The 24,836-nt window shown below is 40.1% G+C and overlaps 1 protein-coding gene across 1 annotated transcript in view; it reads right to left on the reverse strand.

Annotated features, from left to right (window-relative positions):
• Positions 1 to 23,499, reverse strand: part of ADTRP (androgen dependent TFPI regulating protein) — a 32,334-nt gene extending 8,835 nt beyond the window's left edge. Inside the window, exons 1-4 of the mRNA XM_013941612.2 lie at positions 23,347 to 23,499; positions 15,780 to 15,914; positions 14,254 to 14,355; positions 2,621 to 2,736 (exon numbers count right to left, since the gene is read on the reverse strand). Coding sequence (XP_013797066.1) covers positions 2,621 to 2,736; positions 14,254 to 14,355; positions 15,780 to 15,914; positions 23,347 to 23,499 — 506 coding nt within the window. The remainder of the gene's footprint in view (positions 1 to 2,620; positions 2,737 to 14,253; positions 14,356 to 15,779; positions 15,915 to 23,346) is intronic.
• Positions 23,500 to 24,836: the final 1,337 nt, after the last annotated feature.

The raw sequence follows: 24,836 nt of genomic DNA on the forward strand, positions 1-24,836 counted from the left end.
CCCTTATAGTGCATGTCATGCCTCAGAAAGAGAAGTGACAAACAAGCTGCCCCACCGGCAGGAAAATCACAAAATCAAGAAATCAGAGAGTACAAAGAAAAAATAATGGCCGAAAAGGTGAGCTCTTATTTCGCTGGTTAGAGAAGGAAAGGGTATTGCCAAACTGCTATAGAATTTAGGACAGCATATAGATACCACTGAGAGGTAATATACTGTGATAAACCAGCGGGAGGCAATGGGAGGTCTATTCTGTCCTGTCATTACTTGTGCGTCATCTCCATTAATGTTAATGGGAGCTCTGGACTAGCTGAAGGAAAAAAAAAATCCCTAAGGAGTTATTAAATGGGAAGATCCAAAAAGGAGAGAAGAAAATACTGGGGTTATGTGAGCTCTCTGAAATTGTGGTTAATTTGAAATTATAAGGTTGTGAACTGAAAATGAGCATACAGTGAAAGAAAAATTTTGGTTCATAGCAGAGGTAGAATATGGACACATTACACGAGAGCCATTAGTCTCTAGATTTAATTTGATTTGGTTTTTGTATTTTAGTTTTGCAAAGATGCACTGGGCAATCTATAATGATTTATATTCCCTTACAAAGGTAGTTTGATCTTTTCTCCAAAAGCACTTGTACAATTGTGATGATTAAGATTTATTTTTTCCTGATCTTTACTTTTAAATTGATTTTACCACTGATATGGAAAAGGGCAAGATTTTGTTACTTCCTTTTTAAGATTTAAAATGCCAGTTCTAATATTTATATATGCTTCATTGTTTTCAATGTGATGACTCCCGGAGTACGGCATTACTTAGTGCAAACAGGAGATGCAGTATCCTCCCTTGCAAGAATTAACTAACATTCCTAACAGTTCTTTTAGCCCTGATGTCCCATGATTGAAAATGAGCTTTTATTTTTGAATACTACATACATCCAAAGCTATAGTGAAGTCCCACTTGGAGGTAGGTACATGGTGCAAGGTGTCACCTACTGCTCGATTTTTCACTGCCTTGCAGCCAAGATTACTGCAAGACGTCTGTTAGGATTGACTGAAAATGACCTGGGAAGGCAATATATTTCTCTCCCTCTCAGCAGCCAGATCCTTCTGTTGATTCTCACTCTACAATGAGAATTCAAGCCACAGCACTAACAGTATCTCCCGTGAAATTGCTAGGCATGAGGGGCTTTAGGAGAAAGCACGACACACGTGGCTACAGTAGTTGCCTGGAGGGTTGTCTGATCTCAAAGACAGTAAAAGCCAAACGCTGCCAGAAGACAAGCAAAATGAAGCTAGCATTAAGTAACTGAGTGAACCAGAACATAGAAATGGAATTTAGGAAGCCATGATCATAATCATATTAGGCTCTGGACAGGATTAGGATAAATGGTTCCTAATTTGGTTATATAATGTAGTAGCAAAGTTCATTGCTTCCAAAGCCATTATTATGAGTTTCAAATCACAAGATTGTTTTATCTGTGTGATTTATTTTCTATTCCAGATTTTCATTCAGTGGGACTGAGGTAGATAGTGTTGGAGTGTGTCTAGCTGAGACTAAGAACTGGTGGGTAAAATGGTAAGATTAAATGTCATAGTAGTTCCAGCTACTTTGCAGAAACCTTTGCATGAGAACAAATTTCTTCTCTGTTTATCAGTTATTCTACATCTTCCACTGTAGGGTCTAGATGCTCCCCATGTCCAGTACGGCTCTGGGAAGTGTCTTATATCACAGTTCATCCTGAAACTACCCAGATACATTCCCGAGCTGAGGTTCAACATAATGCATGCCCAGAGTGGTTTGAAATGCTGACAGCTGCTCGTGGTTTCATAGAGCCGTCTGTGCCTCCTGTGATGGGACCCTGGCACCAGAGCCTGGATACTGAGCAGAAACAGATGCAAACCAAACTCCAGTGGTTTGTCACACACAAAGGAGGTGGGCTATGAACAGATAAGAGGCCCAGTTAGATATAGTTTATTTTCTCACAATCCCTGCAAATGGAACGTGGGATCAAGAGGTTGGAGATAAATGATGGTATATTACTGAAAACATAGGGGTTTCCATCAGTGCAGTTGGAGTTGACAGTGGAGCAGATGCCTCCTTGATACTCCAGTCCATCTGCACCTGGCTCTGAGTATCACTTTCTAACTCAAGTTTCTAAATCCACTCAGATTTCCCTGCCAAATATCAAAATAAGTGTTATTCTTCTTTGGGGCCTATGACACCCAGACCTTTGAGATTTGCTCTTTTTACAATAAGCAAGACAAAAAGCAAAGATGAATTTGGTAGTCCTGGTAGAAATGAGAGGAGAATGCTGTCCTAATAGAAAAAACTCTAAGTACCCCAGATTTTATGACAAGTTAGTTGTCTTTCTAAAGAGGACTTAGAATAGCAGGAGTTATCATGTATAGCTTTGGGGGCTATACTGTGTTTGAAGAAAGCTACTCTCCTATGTCTGGAAAAAGTTTTTATGGGTCTCACCTAATGTTTATGTGACTTATCCACAAAACAGGCTATTTGTCCCACGTGTCTGTGAGAAAACTTAATCTAATTAGAGAGTTTAGCCTTGTTTTCCAAAGCAGATCACTTGAAGAAAACCCCATGTTTTAAACTACACAATTCTTACCAACTGATATAAACAAAAGAGGCAAATCCTAATAGGATCAGTCCCTTCTTCTTTGTTGGATAACGATGCGGTGTGGCAAAAATTTCCAGGAAAGCAAAAGGCAATACAGCTGTATGCTGAGGAGAAAAGAAAATCTGTCATAGATTGGTAGCAGTGCCTCACATTCATTCATTACAGTTCGCAAAATTCAAGAACATGCATGTGAGCAAAGGCTTATTTAACAGTACTGTGTGTAATGGCATACAAATGCATAAATGTCATTTTTCATAATGAAGAAGTATCCCTACAGTAACAAGCACTGAAATTTTCTTGTTGGTATGCTCTAAAAAGTACTGTAACAAGGTCCAGCTATAGAATGATCTATATTACTTTATAGTAGGTGATCATTCATTTTACATCTTATAAATGCAGTAAATTTTTGGTAATACCCACTATAGTACAAAAGATACTGTAAAACCTATTGTTATATTCATTTGAGGATAAGGAAAGTCTTCTCCTTGAACTCAGTCAGCAATTGCTGAATTATCTTCATGTTTTTTTCAGGTTATTATTAAAAAGAGAATTAAAGAGTCAGTTTTATTCTAATGCAAGTACGTTGTGTTGTGGTTCTTTTTGCAGACTGAAAAATGTGGTGGTGAATGTACGGACAACTTGCTACAGTTGGCCATAACACAGGACCAAGATGACAAAGGAACTTCAGAAAAGTTTAACAAACTTAAGTAAAGAGATAGCCTGCTGGAGGAGCTGGAATTGTTTTAAATAGCTCCAGTTTCAAGCGCCTGTATGATCATAACTGTCTGAGCATAAAGGATTTTCAACACAGGACAGAGAGCTTGGCCACCTGGTGGCATTAACTGTTTTGTGATTGGAGAGCTGCCCCCAACAGGGAAGCTGGTCGCCTTTTGTGCAGGAGAGAAGGTGGGAGCGCAGCAGAGCTCCTTTGGGGGCTTGGATAAGAAGGGGACAATGCGGGGCTCCCGGGATGCTGAGGCTTCATCAGGTTGGCTGATTTGTAGAAACTTTAAAAAATAATTTCCCTGTTAAAAGTTTTGTAATTTTCTCTGGGCAAACAAACCACAGTTTTGAATTGCAATACCTAGGACAGAAGGCCTAACAGAAGGCCTAAACAGTGCTGGGGAACAACACAGCAAAAGCAATGAGGTGCAACGGCAGCCAACTATTGCAACAGTTGTAGCCAACTATTCAGTTAAATTCCTAATAATTAAGCAAATGGTTTCACAGTTAGATGGGGAGGGACAGGGCAGGGGAGAAAGAAAGATAGGCTTAAAAAAAAAAGAAAAAAAACACCAACATGATTTTTTTGTTTTTTTTTCTCCTGATGGCACAATCTATCAGACGTATGGTGTGAAGTTCCCTGATGTCCAAAGGAAGTGATTATAATGGCTTCAATGTATGTATGTATCCAAAGCTGTGCTGAATGTATGATAGGGTAGTATGGTGTCAAAGCTTTATTGCTGTATATTTATAGTATGAGAAATGCCACATGAAATTGTGTAAATGCACATTAACCTACATACAGCATACGTTAAAGCATGCTTTATCTGTCTATGAGGTAGACATCCTTTTTTGTCTGCCACTGCCAAGTGACAGCTTACTGCAAACTGTATGTCCTCCCTCAGCCCCCCAGCATCCTCCCCAGGAGTTGCTATTCGTATCTAAGAGTTCCACTACCAAAAAAAAGCTTCAGTCTTGGTTATCATTTTTCAGAAAATAGGGATAGAAAAGATTTATTTGATGTTACAGTTACTCTCACTTTTTGGCACTGAGATTTTTCTCTGTTTTATTTCATAAAGATATTCTTGAGCCCTGCGACCTTCCTGGTTGATAGCTGTATCAGTACAAGTGATTCCGGAATTAATTTAACTTGAAAAAGGCCTTCAATGTCCACAGTCTGTTTTCATATATAAGTCTCTGTAACTATGTCTTCGACTCCAAAATCTGTGTGTTAGGCTACTTTCAGAATGACATTAAAATGTTTATTTTCCATAGATCTTCAATAGTTTGTCTTACAACAAAACCAAAATGCCCATGTAAGAGAGCAATGATAGAAGACTCTCACTTTATCCTCACTGTTAGGCTTCAGCCATTCACAGTGTATTTGTCCATTATGCAAAGTGGATATAAATCCTGATTTTCACCTGACATCTAATGGCCTATGAAATTCCTTTGGGATACGTGAAATGGCCTTGCTACTCATTTAATTAATTTAAACATTTTTAACAACTATAAGCTGGTTGCTCCAGCTGTATTATTGCTCTACCAAGAGGAATTTACTAGGAGTGATTTGGTGAAATAATTCTTTCTTGGAGTGAACAGTGTTCAGGTGGGGTTATTTTATGTACTTATTTTTTAGTTTGAGGCTTTTTATTCTCAGAATGTTAGCTGAGTACAACTTAGCAGTCTGATGATGCTTTAGAAAAAAAATGTGTGGCATTCTGGAATGGTATTAACAGGAATATTGCGTGTAAGACCTGGGAAGTAACTACTGTCCTCTGCTTGACATTGATTAGGTTTTGGCTGGCATTCTGTGTCATCCCATTTTGACAGGTGAAGATAATTTGGAGTGCATCCAGAAAAGAACAGCATAAATGGCAAGAAAATACAAACAGGAAAGCAGTCTACAGAAAGGAGCAGAAAGCACAACTGAAAGAATTGCTGCACCTAGAGAGAAAAGAAAATTGAGAAAGGATAAACATTTTCAGACTTTAGAAGCCGATACAGCAACAATTGCGATGGGTGAGTTACTCTCCACATCCATCACAGTTAGGACCGAGAGTGAATGGCTCAGTTTTCACCAAGAAAGATTTAGCTTTATGCTAGGAAATACTTCCTAACTACAAGCAGAGAAGGGAACACCTAGGGAAGCTGTGAAACCCTTGTGTAGGAGAAGCTGAATGTAGGTCATTCTGCCGAGCACACCCTGGGCGCAACTGACCCAGCCTCATGGCAAGGAGATGGGTGCGCTCACCTGGGACCTTCTGACAAAGCAGGTGAACCTATTTAACAGCTCCCGCTGTTGAACTGGCAGCTGTATTCCTCTATCCTCCCCTGAGTGCCATTATTGTTGCTCTTCTGACTTCCCAGTGAGATGATTCAATTTACTAACCTGGCAAAAAAAAAAAGTATATATATATACACTGTGGGAGGAATGCATCAGTTTTCTTCTGGTTTAGTGAGCTGAAGCAGCTCACCAAAGGCCATGCAGACCCCAAAGCCAGCACAAGTGCATGTGTCCAGAAGCAGAGGATGGAGGCACAGAGGAATGGGGACCCTCCTCTCCTGATGGGAGCAAGCTGTCAAGTCTAAGACCACCAATGTCTTACTCAGCTTAGCCAACCTCTCACTCTCAATTCATACATCTTCATGCTGCTTTAAGGTATATGAATCCCACAGGACAGGGGGAAGAGGAGAGAGAAGTAGAGCTTTGCACCTATTTACAATTTCTTGTTTGCTTCAGCAGAGCGAGAAGCTCTGCATTAGATGGCTACTGGAGGCACCCTCAGCAGTGCATTAACAGCATGCAAACAGCAATTCGGTCCTCTGCAGTGCAGTCGCAGCGACCTGCAGGCCAGGAATGGGGAGGGGGAGCCCTCTACTCCAACTCATACATCTGTGCTCATGATGACTAAGAAATGGGTAGTAATTGCAGAAGGTAGTTGAGAGCTCTTCTTTCTATTCTGTGTTCATTTAGAAAATGCTGATTTGCTTAACTGGTCACTTTCTGGTGAGCTTCTCCGTTATGGAAGAGTTCGAGAAAATACTCAGGGGCCCATAAATTGAAAGAGGTTTGAAATTTACTGGCAAGTTACTGAAAATTTGGGTTTTTTTTTTTTGAAAATAGCCAACAGTTTAGGAGAAGGGACAGGTTTAAATTCCTGCTCTGCCTGACTCACAAGGGTTTTTAGCTGGGCTTCCCATCTACCTAGAAGAGCACATTCACTTCCAAGAGCAGTGAAAGTATTCAGGAGGGGGGCTGTCTGCCTCTCTTTTTATCAACAGTTTTTTTAAGGTCTTCAGTTTATCCTGAGTACTGGTACATGATTTATGAAAATGTGTATTGTGTCTTCTGTACAAATAATTGTACATCTCTAAGAATATCTTGCCATGATATTAACCCAATTTTATTTAGTAATATATAATTAGCTTATTCCTAGTTAGAGAGAATCACTGTATATATAACTGGATATGATCTTTATAGGGCCATATAAATTGTTGGTTTGCCACACAAATGACTTTGCAAGACAGCTTTTTACAATGTCTCTTAGCTGGCTTCATGCACCCCCAGAATGCAAATGTGCTTTTTGTTTGTTTGTTTTAACATTGTTCTTTTGTAGATACAAAGCTTCTTTTTTCCATCATCCTTTCACCTCTACACAAAACCCAGAAACCAATTACAGGCCCAATAAACACATGAGAAAGTCTTCCCTTGTATTTCTGTTATCTTAGAGCCTTCTGGTGAATTCACGTATTTCTGCAAAGTTCTGTTACAGTTTCTAGTTTGTCCATTAACAGTAACTCACAGTGGAAATTCTATGGAATAACGGAACATGTTTACAATAAGAGGTGAGTTCCTCATGATACATATTTATACAGCAAATATCAGAAGAACGCACAGCTGGCTGTGGAGTGCAAAGCATGTCTTTTGCCTATGACGTGCAGTTAGCTTTCCAAATGAGTTCCCTCTCATAGCTGATAGAAGCTGACTTTGGCAACATCATTAGTGATGGACCATATACCATGCTTAATCATACCAGCTGAAAGGCTTTAAAGACTTTTCATTTTCTTCTTGAAAAATATGTGTTTTCTCATTCTAGTGGTATTTACCATAGGTCTTTATGAGCCACAGTTCATTAAAGACACTTTAAACCCTATTTAGCTACAGTTTTAAATTGACATTTGTCTAAAGAGTGCAATAACTACATGGAGCCAAACTCAAATATGCAGGTTTGCCTCTTGCTTTAAAGAAAACTCCATAATTAAGCTCAGATTGACACAGATCAAAACATTGGCAAAAATTGCTGGAAACAGTGACTCATTTTTTATTTCAATTAACAGTTTCTCAGTTTCATGTATAAACAGTGAAACTGACAAAACTAATTATCACAGAGGGAGAAAAAACTATTTCACTCCAAGGTAAGGAAAAAGGGCTAAAACAATAGCTGTGCGTACTGGTCTGCCTGTCAATGAGCTGAATGAATGATAGATCTTACGTTTTTTCTCTTAGTACAAAACCTATTAGTACTTATTTTTCTGTTCTTTTAAATGTTAATACATTTGTATGTCTAAATACTTCTTGTTGAGGAAAGCTTTTCATTTACTGATTATATTGGGAGAGAAGTATTTTAAATGGCTTTTTTTTTAATTTGTACAGGGCACTGAGCAGAAAAATAAAGGCTATGGGACTCTTCAAATTATCAGAGATATTTTGTTAACTCATTACATTTATAATCTGAATTTTGCTTCCAACTATTTGATTAAAAAATCTCTGTGGCTCCATTTGTCAGCTATGATTTTTAACTTGGGTTTGGTTTATTTGCTTTTATCCTGACAAAATCAGGGGAATTTCAACTAATTATAAAATTGCAAAATTCTTTGGTTGCTCATAAAGTTTGACATATGAATACAAGGAAAAAAGTTTCTTAAGTTTCTAAACTTTATCTGAAATATTGGCATATTAATTAGTCTCCCACAGGGAAGGATGAGATTATAACATTTTTCTGTGTCTTTATTTTTTTTTCCTACCCCATGTTGTATGTTGTTTTCTGGTATACATTTCAGGTTCATGAGTTGAACTGAGATAAATAGTCCTCTCTGAATACTTTTTCCACTGGTTGGTAAGACCACATAGTATTTTTACCTCCCATATATGTTATTTTGAGGAATCCATGTATTTATTCAATGCTATATACTTGTTTTGCTTTTGAGGATATAAGTAAAAGCAAGTTTTCCAGGGCTAAGGAGACAGGGATGGGTAGAATTTCTGCTCGGCCGCTGGCTCCTGCATGGGCTCCGCTTCAAGCACATGAATAATCTCCCTAGAGCTGCTGAGATCACACGTAGGCTTAACGCATGCGGCTCAGTTTGACTCAGTTTGACCCTGCTTGACTCCAGAGTCAAGGAAATGATGCCATCATTGACCAGAGCTGTTTGTTCCTAATTTGTCTGTATTTACATACCCTCTGTGTCTGCTGTCCATTAATATGTGAGACTTTAACAGGGGATTTTCACAGTTACCACTGGCCAAACTGAACTTCGCTCGGCACAGTCAGACACCATCAAGTGCTTTTGAAAAAATGCCCATCTTCTTTCAGACAAATTCCCCAAAGAGCTTGTGTGCTGAAAACCACAGGTAGATATTCATGATTGTATCTTCTCCATCAGTATGTTACTGCAAACAAAAAGTAAAAGTCCATTTCAGTGCTGTCTTATAAGACATAAAAAGCCAATGTTCCTGTGTTGAAGCTTGAGGTGTTTACTCAGTTGTTCAGTTCTCAGTTGGGAAATGTCTCAATGTCTCTAGAAATTTCCTTGAGGTGGAAGTTTTTATAAACAATTACACTATGTGTTATCTGAGCATAATAAAACTAAATGGCTTCCTGTCACCATAACCACTACTTAGTTTTATACTCCTCATAATTTTCTGGATCCCTGTGCTCTCTCTCCTTTCTTGGCTTCCTCTTGGAACAAATTCCCTCTTTTGATTTATTTTACTATGATACTGTCTTCATTCAAATGCCTCCTTTAAACTTTTACTCTGTAATCTGTCCTTTTATATTTTTTCCTCCTTTCTTGACCATTTCTTTTTGGGGGTGGGAGGGGCTTAAGCATTATTGTTAATTTTATTGTTTTGTTTGTTTAAATAGTAAATTGCCTTGGTTAAAGTATTTAGTTAAATAAATACATTTTTCTCATGTTACTTGTCTTTTTTTTTTATGGGTAGAGCAGGAGATACAGAGAGTTCTGTTACTGAGCAGGTATGGTAACAAATTAGTCAGGAAGGTATTGTTCAAGTTTAACTTTAGCATCATTCTTCTCTGAACTTTCAGCTACCACCTGTTTCTGCCTTTTTCTTGCCCATCAATGTTCATCTGCCAAACAATATTTTCTCTGTTTTTTGAGACAGGCAGTTATTTTGGGAGTATGATTGTGAAAATGGATGAAACATCATACTAATTGTATGATCAAAGGTAGAACAGGATCAGAGGTAACATTTCCTGCATACATGCATGTGTGTTTGCAGATAAATCCCTAGCTGAATATCTGAATGCTTATTAGCAAATGTTTTGCGTCAGTGTCAAAGCCAGAATTTTAATCACATTTCTCCCTGACATTAGACACAGAGTCGAAGAAACTGATGTTGTACTGCAGCTGGAAGCTAACATGAGACTGATATGACACATCTCTTCACTGTGGAATATTTTTCTCCAGCTGTTCATTCATGGGGTGGGTTGTGGAGGCTGCACCTGTGCACTCTGGGGTAGCAGAAGTCAGGGAGGATTCCCTGCCGTAACATTTGTCTCTGAAACACATACTTTCTCCCTGAGGAAAAGGGCTAATGTCAACAAAAATGGAAACTTCAGAAAAATGTACGTAGTGCTGGGAAAAGCTAAGCATCTTTGCACCTATATGTGTCGGGTGATTAATTTAATGTGCCATATCCCTCACACAGACATTCTTCTTCTTTGCCAAAAGCTGAATACAGTTGGAAGTCTGTAAATGTCCATAGTTGCCAGAGAGCTTAAAATGGAGATACTGTGAAATGCAAACAAATGGAAATGTTTATCTCTTGTGTAAATATAAAAGAATTACTACGCATTAAATACCAATGGCAAGAAGAATCAATTGAGGTGGTCAGAGCTAAAACGCAAGTGGTTCTTGGGTACATGCTTGGAGCATGATTCGAGATAGCAGAGACTGAGTGAGCGGCTTCTGCTGTACACACAGATTTTGCAACCACTGGGTTGGTTAGTGGTGCAATAACTTCCTAAAGTATTTAGGGGAAGATATAATCTATCACATAGATGCCCTCATGTATGAATAAGAGTGAGTGGTAAGTCATTTTTCTTCTGTGCCTCCATTTACCATCCCTCCGTTTGTTATTCTTAGATATTTGGTTTACAAGATCTCCAGAACATGCATAGTTCATAACTATGTGTCTATAAAGTGCCAAGGACAATAAAATCTTGATTTTTGTCAAGGCGGGAGGGTAAACCAGCTACAGAGTAAATTATGAAAAGAGATGGTTAAACCAAACGTAGCTGCAGCCTAAAAATAAGGGAAAATGTGCTTAGTACATTTTACAAGAATTGTGCTTTACAGAATAAAAAATACAAACCACCTTTACAACAGGACAATTGTACCATAACAGTTTTTGTGAGTGCACCTGGACAATGTTGATGTGTAACCTTTCTTTTGTTATAGAAAAATGTTTTTGAGCGATCTTTTCTGACCCACCGTTGCCCCTTTTTGCTTAACGTTCATTCTGTCGGCCCCTTTGAAATGTAGTATTCCCTTATACTGCCATTAAATTGAATAATACATGCATATGATTCAATCCAAGCTGTCTACAGCAGTTAGTAGCCTTCCGGAGAGTATCCAGATGTTGCTTGAAAATAGAAGACTGTGAAAGAAATAAACAATTTCACTTGGTGACCAGGCCAGTGCAGCTTTTAATCTCAGCCATCTTCCACTTAGAAAATCTTGCTCAAGTAAAATAATTGTGTTTGGGACATAAGTATTTTTTTTCATGCATGAGTCTCAAAGCTTTGTATAAAGATGGTAAAACATAACTATCCAAGACAAACAGAAGAGGAAACTGAGGCACAGCCTTGGGCTAAACTCTGTAGAAAGGCAAAGAGAGAAACACCAGTATTCTGGAATATACACCCTCTTTAAATTATTAGCAAGATTTCTTTCTGCATTAGCCAACCTTTCTGCAAAACAGAATATGTTCCTGTTGAGACTGCAAAGACGTGGCTAAAATGCAATGTTCTTGGTACAACTCTGGATCCCAGGTGGACAAGGATGCTGTCATAGTGTAAGAGCAGCAGATGCGGAAAAATGAATGGCTGGCTGATTGTTACAAGGAAGATGCTAAAACTTCACTGTGAACTCAAGAAGATTGGTATTCCTGAACTGTTTTTGTGTCGTTATTTTTTAAATTCACTCTTTAGTTACATAACAACATATGCTTTCCCTATTTACAATGTTAAAATAGACCAAGTTAAAAAAAAACCACTCCCACTGCAAATGATATGGCACTGATGTATACTGCTGATACACTGATGTCTTTTTCTACCACAGCCAACCACTTGGTGTACTCAATCTGCTGTGAAATGTCTGTAATCTCAAAGCCATAAAGTATAGCAATGTGCAAGAAAACAAAATCCAAAGAAAAAGCATCTGCTTGGCGATCAACACTTGGAGACTGATCCCTTCAGGCATTGGTAGCTCCCTGGATCTTCACAGTGTTTTCAGTGGGTATTTTGGATTGGAAAAAAAGAATTGCCTCAGCTAAGCTTGAAGACTTGAACACTGTTTTTCTAGAAATAAAGCTTTCTGCAATGCTAAAGACAGCTTCCTTCTAAAGCATATTAAAAATTTTCTTTTCAAATCTCTGTCATGGCATTTGTAGAAATTTTGCCTTCAGCCATAACTGGATGGAAAGTTTTGCTGCCCACCTCACCTGTTTCCACAATTAAGAAGATGTGGTAATCCTATACAACACTTGTATGGGACTAAACTGAGCAGGTTCTCTTTTGGCTGGAGGGATATTGTCTTGGCTGCTCAATGGCCCTTGTTTCAGAGCCATGCAATGCAGCACACAGTTTACTTCAATGAACTGGTGTATAGTTGACTTCTAAGATGCTCCATTATTGGAACACATCCCAAAAGATGTGGATTGTCAATAGCAGGCATCAGTCTACACTCATGGCAGATGTCTTACACTCAGTAGTTACTGGAAAGAAAACTTCCCACCCAGTAACTGTCAAATGTAAGATGTCTGCAGTGTATTAAGAGCTTTAGAAATAAAATACTAGGTTTTGATAGAGATTTGCTTTGTGTGAAGTTTCTCTCGTCAAAATAATTTTGAGGAAGAATTGTTTTTCTTTTTTAACACCTGTTTTTGACATTTCTGAGATGGAAAAGCTTTTTGTTGTTGTTAAAATGACTCTGTTATGAAATGCAGATGTAGGTAGGGTAAGAAAGAAGTTATAATAAATACATGTTAGGAATTCCTGCGAATAGTTCTTCCACATAAAATGAAAATGTAAGTTCTAGCACCTCTCAGCCTACCCGAGTCATAAACAAATGTGGAAATGGAAAGAGCAAATTCCCAGCTGTGCTCTGAGATTAAAACAAAAAGCAAAGCCCATCTCCTCTCACCCCCATCCATGCCCATCCCTTTCTCAATACATCTATTACTGTGGAGAGTTTAAACTTCGACTGGTCACTGGTACTGAATACTGAACCTGAAACCAGTGCGTTATTGAGAACAAAAGGGATCATATTTTTGGTTGACAATGCTTTTGAGAAAGAGCAGTGCTTGTTTGCATCTGTTTAGAGGTTTGGAGTGCTGCTTCAGAGCCTTGGTGGAGATGGATTTGGGGGCAGAGAGCAGGTGATAAGGTTAAAAGTGCAAAATGACTGCAGTGTGTCACTTGGATATCAGTAATGTGGCTATGCCTATGTATGTTTGGATTCCAGGCACATGTATCTGAATATGCTTATGTAAATCAAGTGGCTGTTCAAAACATTTAACAAGTGTTTTCAGCTCAAAATCCTGAAGCTTCTTGCGTTTATCTTCAAAATGCATCACCAGTGTTGCAGTGGGTTGCAATGTGTTGTGCTTAAGAAACTGAAGTCTGGAGAGAAATGAGGCTGAGACTTCTGTGTGATTATTTCATACTTTTTGGCTCCTCTGATTAAGTCTAGCACTGAACCTCTCCCTTCTCTCCCGCTTCCCAATAGCCCCATGAGGCCACTATGACCTTACAATCCACCCACAGTTTCCATGTTACTGTCAGCCTCCTTACACTTGACTGATGAGAAATATGTGATTATTCAACACATCATAAAAACAGCCAGAGCAAATGAAGGAGAAATCTGGAAAGTATTTATAGAAATCTGTAAACAATCATTTCAATTCAGCTATTCAAGGCTGTGCACACATTAGCTTATTAGCTGTTGAGCTGTCATATGTTTTGGTTCTTTCATCTTTTTTAAAAATTAAGAAATGCTTTGCTGTACTCCCAGCCATTTTGTATTTCATAGACTTATGTTTGCAGAAACAATTTATTTTTTGAGCTACAATAACCAAGTAGGATTTTTTTTATCTAGGACTTCACATCATTTCATTGACGTAAGAGGTTTGACAAGCAATAATTCACCGACATTCCTTGTATGCTAAAAGGCACAGTTGTCTTTAGGCAACTTCAAGCACATGCATCTGTTTGTTGTATACAGCTCAATATCAACTTCAGAGAAGGAGGAAGAAGAAGGTGAGAAAGAAGCAGCTGCGAAACTCTTTTGGAAAGCTACATAATGCAATGATGGGATGTGCATTGCAAAGCCTCTATTCTATGCAAGAATCAGTGGTATTTCTTACTCACCATAGCATGATTTAACCATGGGGGAATGATTCCATCAAGGCTTTTGGGGTAAACCAGCTCTCGATTGTAGGTATACAGTGCCCAAAAGGATATAGACACAAACTGGAAACAAAATAAATGAAAGAAAAACATTGTTGATGGGATTTGGATAGTGTTTTCATTTCCGAGAAGGCAAAATATCTCCTACATGAAAAATGGTGAGATTGCCAGATAATTAGATATATCACACGTGTTACAACATAAAGAAAGGAATTTACAGTGAGGTGCAGTGTTCTGTGCTGATACTGTGAGAAACCCTTCGTTTATAAACTGCCAACCATGACATTTTATTTGGAATATTTGATTAGCTTTAAACTTCACTTTTTTTACAGATGGGATCTTCTGATGGTCCAGAAGTTCTCAAACAGAGATTGGTTGTCAAGCCAAGGCTCAGTAACAAAGTAAAAACAGGTCTTGGTAAGACAGTTTTTCTAAAGCTTACCCTATCTTTAAAATTCATAAGCCTAATTCCTCAACTGCAGGTGCAGAAGCAAGCTGCATTGTGGGCACCCATCTCTTCCAATAGGGGAGGATTTACAGTGGAAAAATTTAACTGGAGGAAATGAACTCTGGTGTGAGCTACTGATATCCAGAAGCTTACTTGCACTGTCTTGGCCTCATTTGCTAGTTGAGCACATCTTGCGTCTGGGGTTAGAAATCAGGGGTTTGAGATGCTAGAAGACTGAGGGGAGCCTGTGCTTCTGTACTGGGCGCATGTGAGGATGCTTGGGGGATATGACAGCAGCCTTGTGAATACGCTTGTGCAGGGAAGATAAATGAGTCAATGCCACTGTCTCCATCACTGGCAGGACTTCTTTACTGAGCCAGCAGAGCGAGCCACTTTTGGACCAGATTTAAGTAGTGCTTCTCAGCCCTTTGAGACTGCAAGTTTCACTCACACACAGCAGTACCAACACGTCTAAGAAACCCTCTGGTTCCCATTCAACTCATAACACCGGAATAGTTTGATAAAAAGCATTGTCTGTGTGGGAGCAGATGATCCACGATGAATCTGATGTAGGCTATGGCTATAACTAATGTCCTGTGAATCTGTTTCTCTCCTGTGCTTATTTAAAGCCATACTGGAGTCAGAGAAGGGAATGTAAGATTTTGCTGCCTCTTAGGTATTGTCTCATATCCTGCTGGCCCGTGCTGCCCTTCAGAGAAATGCCATAAGTAGATAATGCCAAAGCTATTTGGAACATAAGATTAACAGAGAGATTACACTTCACTGCTTGGGGTCGATCTGTGTTTGTTCAGGGACAGCAACCCTAAGGTTTGTACAACAGGCTTTGCATTCAACTGTGAATGAGACTTGTAGGTGGATCTGAGCACCATTTCTTCTTTTAAATGGTCCAAATCCATTTTCAAATGGTAAAAGAAGGCCTACTTGTTAGTTCTTATCTGTTTTATATATGTGCATGCTATGCTATATACATCTATGAATATATGAAAACTGATTATTTTTATGTACAGGGGTTACTCACTGTGGACACTGGGAAAGCCAGGACACTGAAAAGAAGGTCTCTGCTGGAAATTACGCACTTAACACATCGCAGTTTCTTAATTAGTCTCAACACATCAGCCAGGAAGGACACCCCATAGAAGACAGTCTGCAAAACCTAAAGTAATTACACCTAATGAGGGAAACTTATCCAGCTTTAATTAGCACATTCCTCAATGAACTCAGTTCTTGCTCCTCAGGGAGCTGTTTTGTTCATGAGCTGCAAGCCCACATGAGGGAGATAGCTTTTGGCTAAATCTTTTTTTACTAACCGAAACTGATTAAATAAAGTGGTTGGGGAGATAACTTTAACAGTATCTCATTTAATAGACTAAACAGAGATGTGTGATGTGATTCAGATGGGAAGGGTGGAAGGACATGTTTAAAGCTGGCTCCTTCACACTTTATATGTTAATTGTTATGTTCAATGTGTCTGAGTAGGAACAGGAGAGAACAAAACTCAGAACATGCCAGGAAAGGTTTCCCATAAAGCAATTGCTAGATAGCTTCTCCCATGGTTTAGCCAATGCAGGGCCTTCTTTCTGGGGACTCGTGGTGCAATTGCTCTCAGTGTTGTACCAGCCAAGTAACTCAAAATGCTCCAACCTGTTAACTAGGTGCAGAAGTTACCGAAATCAGAACCTCATTTGCTGAATTCAAAGGATTTCAGGAAATGATTTCAAGTGCTTAGAAACAAAAATCCAGACCTTAGTAACTAGAACTGAGTAAGTTGAACTCTTTGATACTAATGAATTCTAGAGTGTTTTTTTTTAAATATAATTTGCAAGTAATGAGAGTAGGGTTGTCTGGCAAGGGTGCTGGGAGGATTTTGTAAAGAATCAGGTAAGTGTACTGTAATACAATACAGTTCTGCAAATTAGATATGCAATTGTCAGAAAATTGTCATTTAAACCAATCGTGCTTTTCTGATTACTTCATTGTGTCTCCTAATGCTACACAACAGGTCGTGCTGAACCAGATGTGTCAGAAAGCAAGACAAAGCCTATCAGAAAAGTACTTTTCTTTCCTTACTGCCTTGCATTCAGCACCAAGCCTGATTCAACTTTTTTAGCTCATGGGGTGTCCTCTTCTTTTTAAGACTAGGTTGTCCCAAAGAGATGCAATAAGCGAAATTCAGCCTATTGCAAATACTCAACCAGCTAGTGCTGCTTAAATGGAAAGAGGCTGTGTTACAGCTTTCAGGATGAGATCTCTTTTGCCATGATCTTACTCTGAATCAGATATTTATTTAGAGTGAAGCGTGTGATGTCTGAAGTTGGGGCTGATTACTTCATCAGTTTCTGACGGAGCCGAGAAGGGTGGTGCTGGGGAGGGGACAGAATTAGAGCAATAATTTTCCCTCAGAAATTCCTCTATTATCAAAGCATCTGAGGCAAGGAAAGGATTATGATTTCACCATGCCCATCTTCAAACTAGTGCTTCCACAAGTGTTTTCAGAAAGTTTTAGAGACCGAGTCCTCTTGGGGAACAAAATGGCTGTAAATTGCCTGACTAAATTATCCTTGCGGTTATCTACAACTATCCTTATCCATATGGCTTCCAGGCAAAGGGAAAGGACACACATGGTCCAGATGGTGGCCACAGTAGACTCCAGCCCAGTGCCCATCTGAATGACCGGTGGCGTGCCTCCCTCCCCACGCACGCCCATGGGGTTGCAGGTAGGGAAATGCTAATGCAGGCTAGGTGAGGTGTCCAGGGTCACTCAGGCAGTGTGTCTCAGAGGTCACACATCACCCAGGTCAGCTGCAAGGCCCATGTCTCCTCTGAAGAATATGAGGTGAACAGCCACGTTTTTACATAAAAATTAAACAGCTTCATCAGAACTGATTTATGGTTTTGTGCAGTTTCAAGACACCCAAACCAGCTCTTTTAAATGTGGTTTTCTTTCTCCATTATCACAATTAGTTTCTGCAACTCCAGGCATAATTTCAGTCACTAGGGACTCAACCCTGCAAGTTGGGGGCCTAGTCCAGAAAAGTACTTACTAGGGTGCAGTATACTTGGAGCTGAGGTTCAACCCAAGCATGTACCTGGGTGCTTGGCCTCACCAGAACGTCAAAACCCAGTCTTTGAAGGGCTAAGAAAAGCCTTGTAATGAACAGAAGCCATTGTTACACCCTATGTAGCCGGCAGTAAGTTTCTGTAAAACGAATGAAAAATGGCTACATGAGGGTGGTGACAGTCTGGTGACACATGGTGACTAATTGCCAATAAAGCAATTAGGGAAGGGCATGGTTCCCAGAGGATGGGGCTATTATTATCTTGTTCATGGTCGGACTTACATTAATCATAGGACAGGGATAGGCTTCTCCCTTTTTCTCCCCCTCCTGTCCCTTTCAAAATTAACTAAAACAAACATTTCTGAAAAGAAACAGATAGTCCCAGAACAGCCACATTCTCAGTCTGGTAAATATTCTGTCATATGCAGGAGAGGACAATGTTATCTTCCATACGGAAAATACTTATCTGTATATGTAACCTGATCCATTTCTCTGGCTGAACACACACAAAAAAAGAACAATTCCTGAAGGAGTTCGAACTCAGTCTCAGGAGTTTATTTTTGTGATGTTCATAGCTCTACCTTTGTCCATTAGTGAGGACTCAAAGGGGTTTCGGTTAGTTTGTAATCAGCCTGCATTTTCAGGAGCAATGGGAAAATATAAAAATACTTTAAATACTAAAAAAACAAGAAAACTGAACATAGCTAGAATCCTTCCTAGCATTTCAATAATATACAGTCTGGCAGGATGAACCACTGATAGACTTGAATCAGGACTCCAGATCTTCATTCTTCCAGACTCAAGCTTATTTCTACAAGAAAGGTGTATCCAATTCTCACAACCCTTCACTAATGGGAAAATGTTAACATAAAAAAAAATTGACATAAAAACATCAAATTATTCCAGATGTCCTGCGAATTTCCCAACCAGCAGTGCTGGCACTCACAAATATATTGCAGCCACTTATAGAATATAAATCCACTGACTATAAATAAAGAGGATCTCCTAAAGTATTCCCACAAGAATAGAAAGAGGACTGGAAGCATTCAGAAAGCTAATGATTAACCCAAAGAGGAGAATATGGATTTGATTATCCTTTTTTGGAGAGATTTTGCTTTTCTCTATAAACCCTGCAGAATTACATGGTCCTAGGTGCTTTAGAAATGTTTAATTTGGCCAGATAGATTTTCCAAACTAAGAATAACAGTGAAAAAGCCAAACCTTCATTTTTATCTGCCGCCCCTTTTTATCAAAGGGGTATTTCTATTTAACTAACCTGACACGATTTATTTTCACATATAAGATCGAGTCATATGAGTATACTGAATTCTCAAACTAGTGTAAATAACTTGGGCTCCAAGCTTTGTCCTTAGGGGGGATATATCTAATACTCCAAGTAGCCTATTTAGTATAGACACATATATATTCACACAATAACATGCTGAAAAATATGTATAATAAATACTGGGTCTATTTTGGAATAAATAAAAAACAGCTTTCAGGAAAATTGAAAACATTTCAATTATAGGAGACAAAAGTGTAAGGAAAAAATATGATAGGAATGCAATTAATAATAGTTTTTAAAGGTGCAGTATCTCCTCATGCAATGATTTACTATGATTTATGGCAATGAGCAGACTTTTATGAGCTCAGATATTAGAGTCAATGAATGATTCAGCTTGAACTGTTTTGTATAAGACAAATGGATACAAAACTGTTTTTATCTGTCATTTCTACGTGTTCAATAATTGATCAATGAACACCTCTGAAACTAAACCTACATCTCTCTCTTTTTTTTTTTTTTAACAAAAATAGCTCCTTTTTGAGTCTTAATTGCTATAATCATTAACTAGATATAGCTGAATCCGAAGTAAGATCAGAGCTGTAGTTCTCTTGGGAGAATCATGTGGATAGTGAGGAACTGAAAGAGTCGCTAAAAGAGGATCACATCTAGAAGACAGTCTTTCAGCAGAGCTAGGAGTCCAACTGCATTTCCATCCCTGGAAAAATTCACATTTCCCAGTATCTTTCATTTCAAATCAGAGCAAGTGAGACACAGCAATTTTCTGTAGAACGAAATTTCTTGCCTTTTCTCAAAAGCAATTCCAAAGAGCTAAGAGGAGTTTGGAGGGGAAAATTTCCAAGCGACAGAGCTGGCAAATGCCAGAAGCCAGGCAATCACAGTCTGGCAGGACACGGAGGAGCTGGACGAGCGGTCTCTCCGCCTGGCTCAGGGCGGTTTCGGAGGCACGGGCCCAGCGCAGCACAGTGCAGCCATTCCTCCAAATCAGCATCTTCCAGCAGGAATTTTTGATCTGCTCTTCTTCCCTGGGACTATATTTCCTGGCATCCCTAGGCGTTTCCCGGGCCTACTTCCAGACGTGCAGAAGTGCAACCCAGTTGTTATTTGCAGACTCGTGTGCGGGAAGAGAGCTGCCTGAGCACTCCTCTGTTTGAAGGGGACATCAGGAAACACATCTTTGCCTCTCTGAGTCCTGGCTGTGAACGTTTCTTTCCTCCAACCCCTTTCCCTTTTTGGCAACCCCTTCTTAAAAAAAAAAAAAATCCTCTGCAGAGGAAGGACTTCAGGCCATGAAGGAGCAATTTTCCACTCCCTGCCCTGTCACCACCTTTTCTGTGCGAGAGAAAGGCAATGTTGTCTTCAGCCCAAATCATCTCCCTGTTGGCTGACAGCTCCATTTTAGAGTCATGGCTGGATCAATAACTGGTTAAAAGATAGGAAACGAAGGACTGGATAAGAGAAGCAAGGGCCCCCACTCACTCAGCTTTAACGAGACCTGAGCTGTTCTGCAGAGTAATGAGTGAGTTAGAAAAGAAGGTGAACAGTGAGGTGATAAAGCTTCATAAATATATATTTATTTTTTCAGTCAAAGCTAAGCCTGACTGCAAAATTGCCAAAGAATCTTCAAATACTGAGTGCCTGAGAGATCAAATAGCAGGTGAAAACCAGTGTTGGTAAATACAAAGAAAAGATGTACTCCAGAAAAAAGCAACCTCAATTATATGTTTTCAGCAATGAGTTCTAAATTAACTTTTACCATTCAGGAAAGAAATTTTGGACTCACTGTAGATTAGCTCTCTAAAACCTCTAGCTTGTTGCTTATTGGTAATCCAAAAAGACAAATAGAAAGTTAAAAATTGTTAAGAAGAAAAAAAACAACAGATGAGGAAACACCTTTGGGCTAATGTGTAAATCCATGCTGTGCTCATAGCTTGACCACTGCAGGCTGTCCTACTTAACCCCTTCTTAAAACTAGAAAAACTACTGAGCAGGGCAACAAGGATGTTTTAATGGAAGAAGCAGCCTTTTGTGAAGAGAGATGAAAAAGATTAGAACTTTCAGCCGGGGGGAAAGAATAACTAAGGGAAAAATATGGTAGAGGTCTCTAAAATAATGAGTGGCAAAAAAAAAAGTGAACAGGGAAAGGCAACTAAATTATAACAGAAATAAAGGGGCATCCAATTCAGTTATCAGAAAGTAGGCTTACGCCAACAAAATGAATTGCTTTCTCACACAAGCAAAATGGAGTTGTGGAATTCATTGCCACAAGATATGGAAGGTAACAAACATACAAATAGTTCTGTTTTTTCTTTAGACAGATGACTGTGTAGCAGAAAGGCTTTGAATAGGCATTAGCTACATCGGCCTGGATTTAGCCTCTGGTTCAGGTCTGTATACCCTTGTTAAGCCAAGCCAAGAGGTTAGACCCAGGGAAGGATCATTTTACACTTACTCTCTGTCTTACATACTCTTGTCTTACATCTCCTTTCCCTGATCATTCACTGCTGGTCACTGGAGGAAGCTGGATACTAATTTCAATGAGTCTTTCTGTTTCCCAAAAGACTCGGAGAAGAATCACTTTCTCCTCTTGACCTGATATTTTAGAGGCGTGTCATTATACTGGTAGGTTAGATCTCATTATAGCTGTGCCTGGAGATGAGGAATGGACACGTTGCTTAGCCTGAGGCTACGGCTGGTGCTTGATTGGGGCCAGCTTTATCCAAGAACCAAAGGAGAGGAATTGGGCAAACAGGCAGCAGCTTGTTTGGGCCTTGGTTGTTGGTGCTTTAGTCTACTGACATATGCCGACACCCTTCCCAGAGTGAGGATCTGAATATCCTTAAGGTTGTTGAATCCTGACCATTTTATCATTGATGTTTTAGTAAAATTAGTTTTAAAAAACATCATAAAAAGCCAAAACGTACTGATAAGAAGCTAATATAGCAACATACATATGTAATCCTGACTGTAGCAATATACATACCCTCCTTCTTCCAGCTCTAACTGCCATGGGCTTGGCCCCTGAGAAGGACACTGTGGCTCCCCGAAGCCTGGGCTGTTGTTGGGTACCTCACGCAGCAGTCACTGCTCTTTGCTCCTGGTTATAAATATTTCCAAATTTCCCGGGAGTGTCCAGAGCTGGGATCCTGTTAGGTTAGGCTCTGTGCCACTGGAGGTGAGATTGGGTTCTTGTACTTACATTTCCATTAGGCACTAGAGATGGACGTAAGAGTTTGCCATCAAAGACAGCCTGCAAAAGGGTGACTCTGGCGCTACCTTTTAGATGCCTCTAAAGGTAGAGATAAATATACGCGGAGCCAGGACTTCCACTGATATTTAACTCTGCCTGTCACACAGAATGGAGGAAAGGCTATGGAGGTCCCTTTTGTCATACTTCAGACTAGCAGGTGTCCCTGAAACTTGTGCCTTGCAGGAACACCCTCTGCTCCATCTTTCCAGCCCACGACCACCACCATCGTGAGTCACTGGTGAACAACCTGGACTGTGATCATCCCTTCTCCCCCAGAGCAGCTCATGTACTTTTGTTTCAATTTGTACCTTGTGACATGTTAGCCTAACAGGAGAACCAGAACACATTATGGTCAACATTTTTCTGTGTAATTTTAGGAAATGCAGCAAAGAGTTGATAGCATTATTAAAACACATGCAATAATGTCAAAAGTACCTCTCTTTGCAGGCTGGAATTTCTTTCCCTTGTGCTCTAAACTGTTTTTCAAACGAAGCATGCACTCTGAGTGGCAAAATTAGCATCATGCTTTGTTTCACCTTTTCTTTAATTTGCAAGACACGCAAACCTACTAAAAATGGAAGTCAAACTGCAAGCAGGATTTTAATGTGTATTGCTGTTGCTTAACTGTAAGTTAAGGGTTAAATAACACATCAAACATGCATCCTGGCTGGACATATTCTACCATTTCTTCCCCCTCTTCTCACTGATAGCTTGTGTTGTATAAGGAGGCAGCTAGCTTCAGTGTACTTACCTTTTGAAAGCCAACCGCCTTGTCACCCAATATTCTTTCCACATGAAACCTGTGAATACATTTCACAGCACAAGCATGGGTACCTACTCAGTTTCGTTTGGGGCATAAACCGTTAAAGGAAGCAGTTTAACAGCAGCAAATACAGCAGCTGCATATGTCTTGAGGCACAGATGGCAGACAAACAAATAGACATATTAGTATCACTGTACAACACGATTCGCTTACCAGATTGAGAACTGTCAAATATTTCCACTGCCCACCATAAGGGAACACTTCAGATGGCCAGTCTTCTGTTCTTACGAGTGTGATTGAATAGCTGACAAAAAAATACCAGACAAAAGCAAGGCAATGGTACACAGTGAGAGTACAGGCTTCCATGCTTCAGCTGCAAGCAAGTGATAATCAGTCCAAAAGCAGCTTTTCTCTTAAGGTCCTCGGCTGCTGTACATGGGAAATGGCAGGGCAGGAGAGTTTACTTCAGAGCAGACTCAGGACACTTTGCTCTCATTGAAAGGAATATTACAACGCTGTGAACTTTGCTTCTATTTGTTTTCTTTTTTACTGTACTGATAGGTTTGGGGGGGGTGGGGAAGAATAGGCTTATTCCTTGGATTTAGATGCCTTGCTCAAGATTAGTGAAGATTAGTTGCAGAGTTACATAAGTTTTTTTCGCAAAAGTCGGGGGGGGGGGGGAGGCCTGCTGCTACTTGCGTGTAACTGCCTGTCACGCTTTGGGTAGTGAGTGAAAACAAGCAGCATTGGCCTTGCTTGCAGCTATCGGTGCAGCCATGTCTCCAGCTCAGCTCGGGAAATCTTTGTGGCTGATTTTGCTCGTGCCAAAGGAAGAAGTGGGGAACATAATGGCCTGTGAAAAAGAAATTGAGTCGGTTTGTTAATATGCTATAAGAGTGGAGGGGAAGCTGAAAGGATTGGTAGGCAAAGGTACTTTGGGTTGAAAAACACTGCGAGTGTTGACATTTTTTTGTGGGGAAAGGCTCTGCCTCCTTTACTTTACGCCGCACAGCTGGGATCCTTAACAAATGCACGCAGTGGCTCTGCCAAAGCCTGAGTCACTTTGAGCCTCTGGCAGGGGATGGAGACAAGGGGCAAAGGCCTCCGGTGGCAAAACCTAAGCACTGAGCAGGGCTTAATGCCTTCCTGCTTCTTTACTTGCTGATACTAAGCTTCAGACCACCCCTCATCCATGGTGTGGCTCTGTTGTGGTGTCTGGCCCAGGGTAAAGAGGAGCCGATATTCATGAAATGACCCTAAAATGAGGCCATCAGTAAAGTTCTTGTGAAAATGCTCGTTTTCCCCTCCCCTCCTCTCTTGCTGAGCAGCTCTAATTAGCAGTGGAAATTACACACAGCATTTCCTATTTGGGCCCCAGGCTCCGTGGCTGCAGTGCTGTCAGCACTATGATTGCCACCCGAGTGCTGCGGCAGGGAGCGGGTGCGTGCTGGAGCCTGCGCCGGTGCCTTCACCCTGGCTCTGCTCTGGAGCAGGACACGGACACTCAGCCCTATCCTTGCCGCAGGGAGGCCGTCCCATTGGGGCAGGGCTGAGCTTCAGCCAAGCAGAGCGCATTAAGCGATCTCTTTTTTTGCTCTTCTAACTGGCCCCTGGGGACCATTGAGCAATCTGCTGCATTTTGGGTTGTTTTGGTCTTTTTCTCAGATTTTTTCTCCCTAATGCTGGACTTAAGGCTCCACGTG

The sequence above is a fragment of the Apteryx mantelli genome, chromosome 2, assembly GCF_036417845.1.
Source record: "Apteryx mantelli isolate bAptMan1 chromosome 2, bAptMan1.hap1, whole genome shotgun sequence".
Lineage (NCBI taxonomy): Eukaryota > Metazoa > Chordata > Aves > Apterygiformes > Apterygidae > Apteryx > Apteryx mantelli.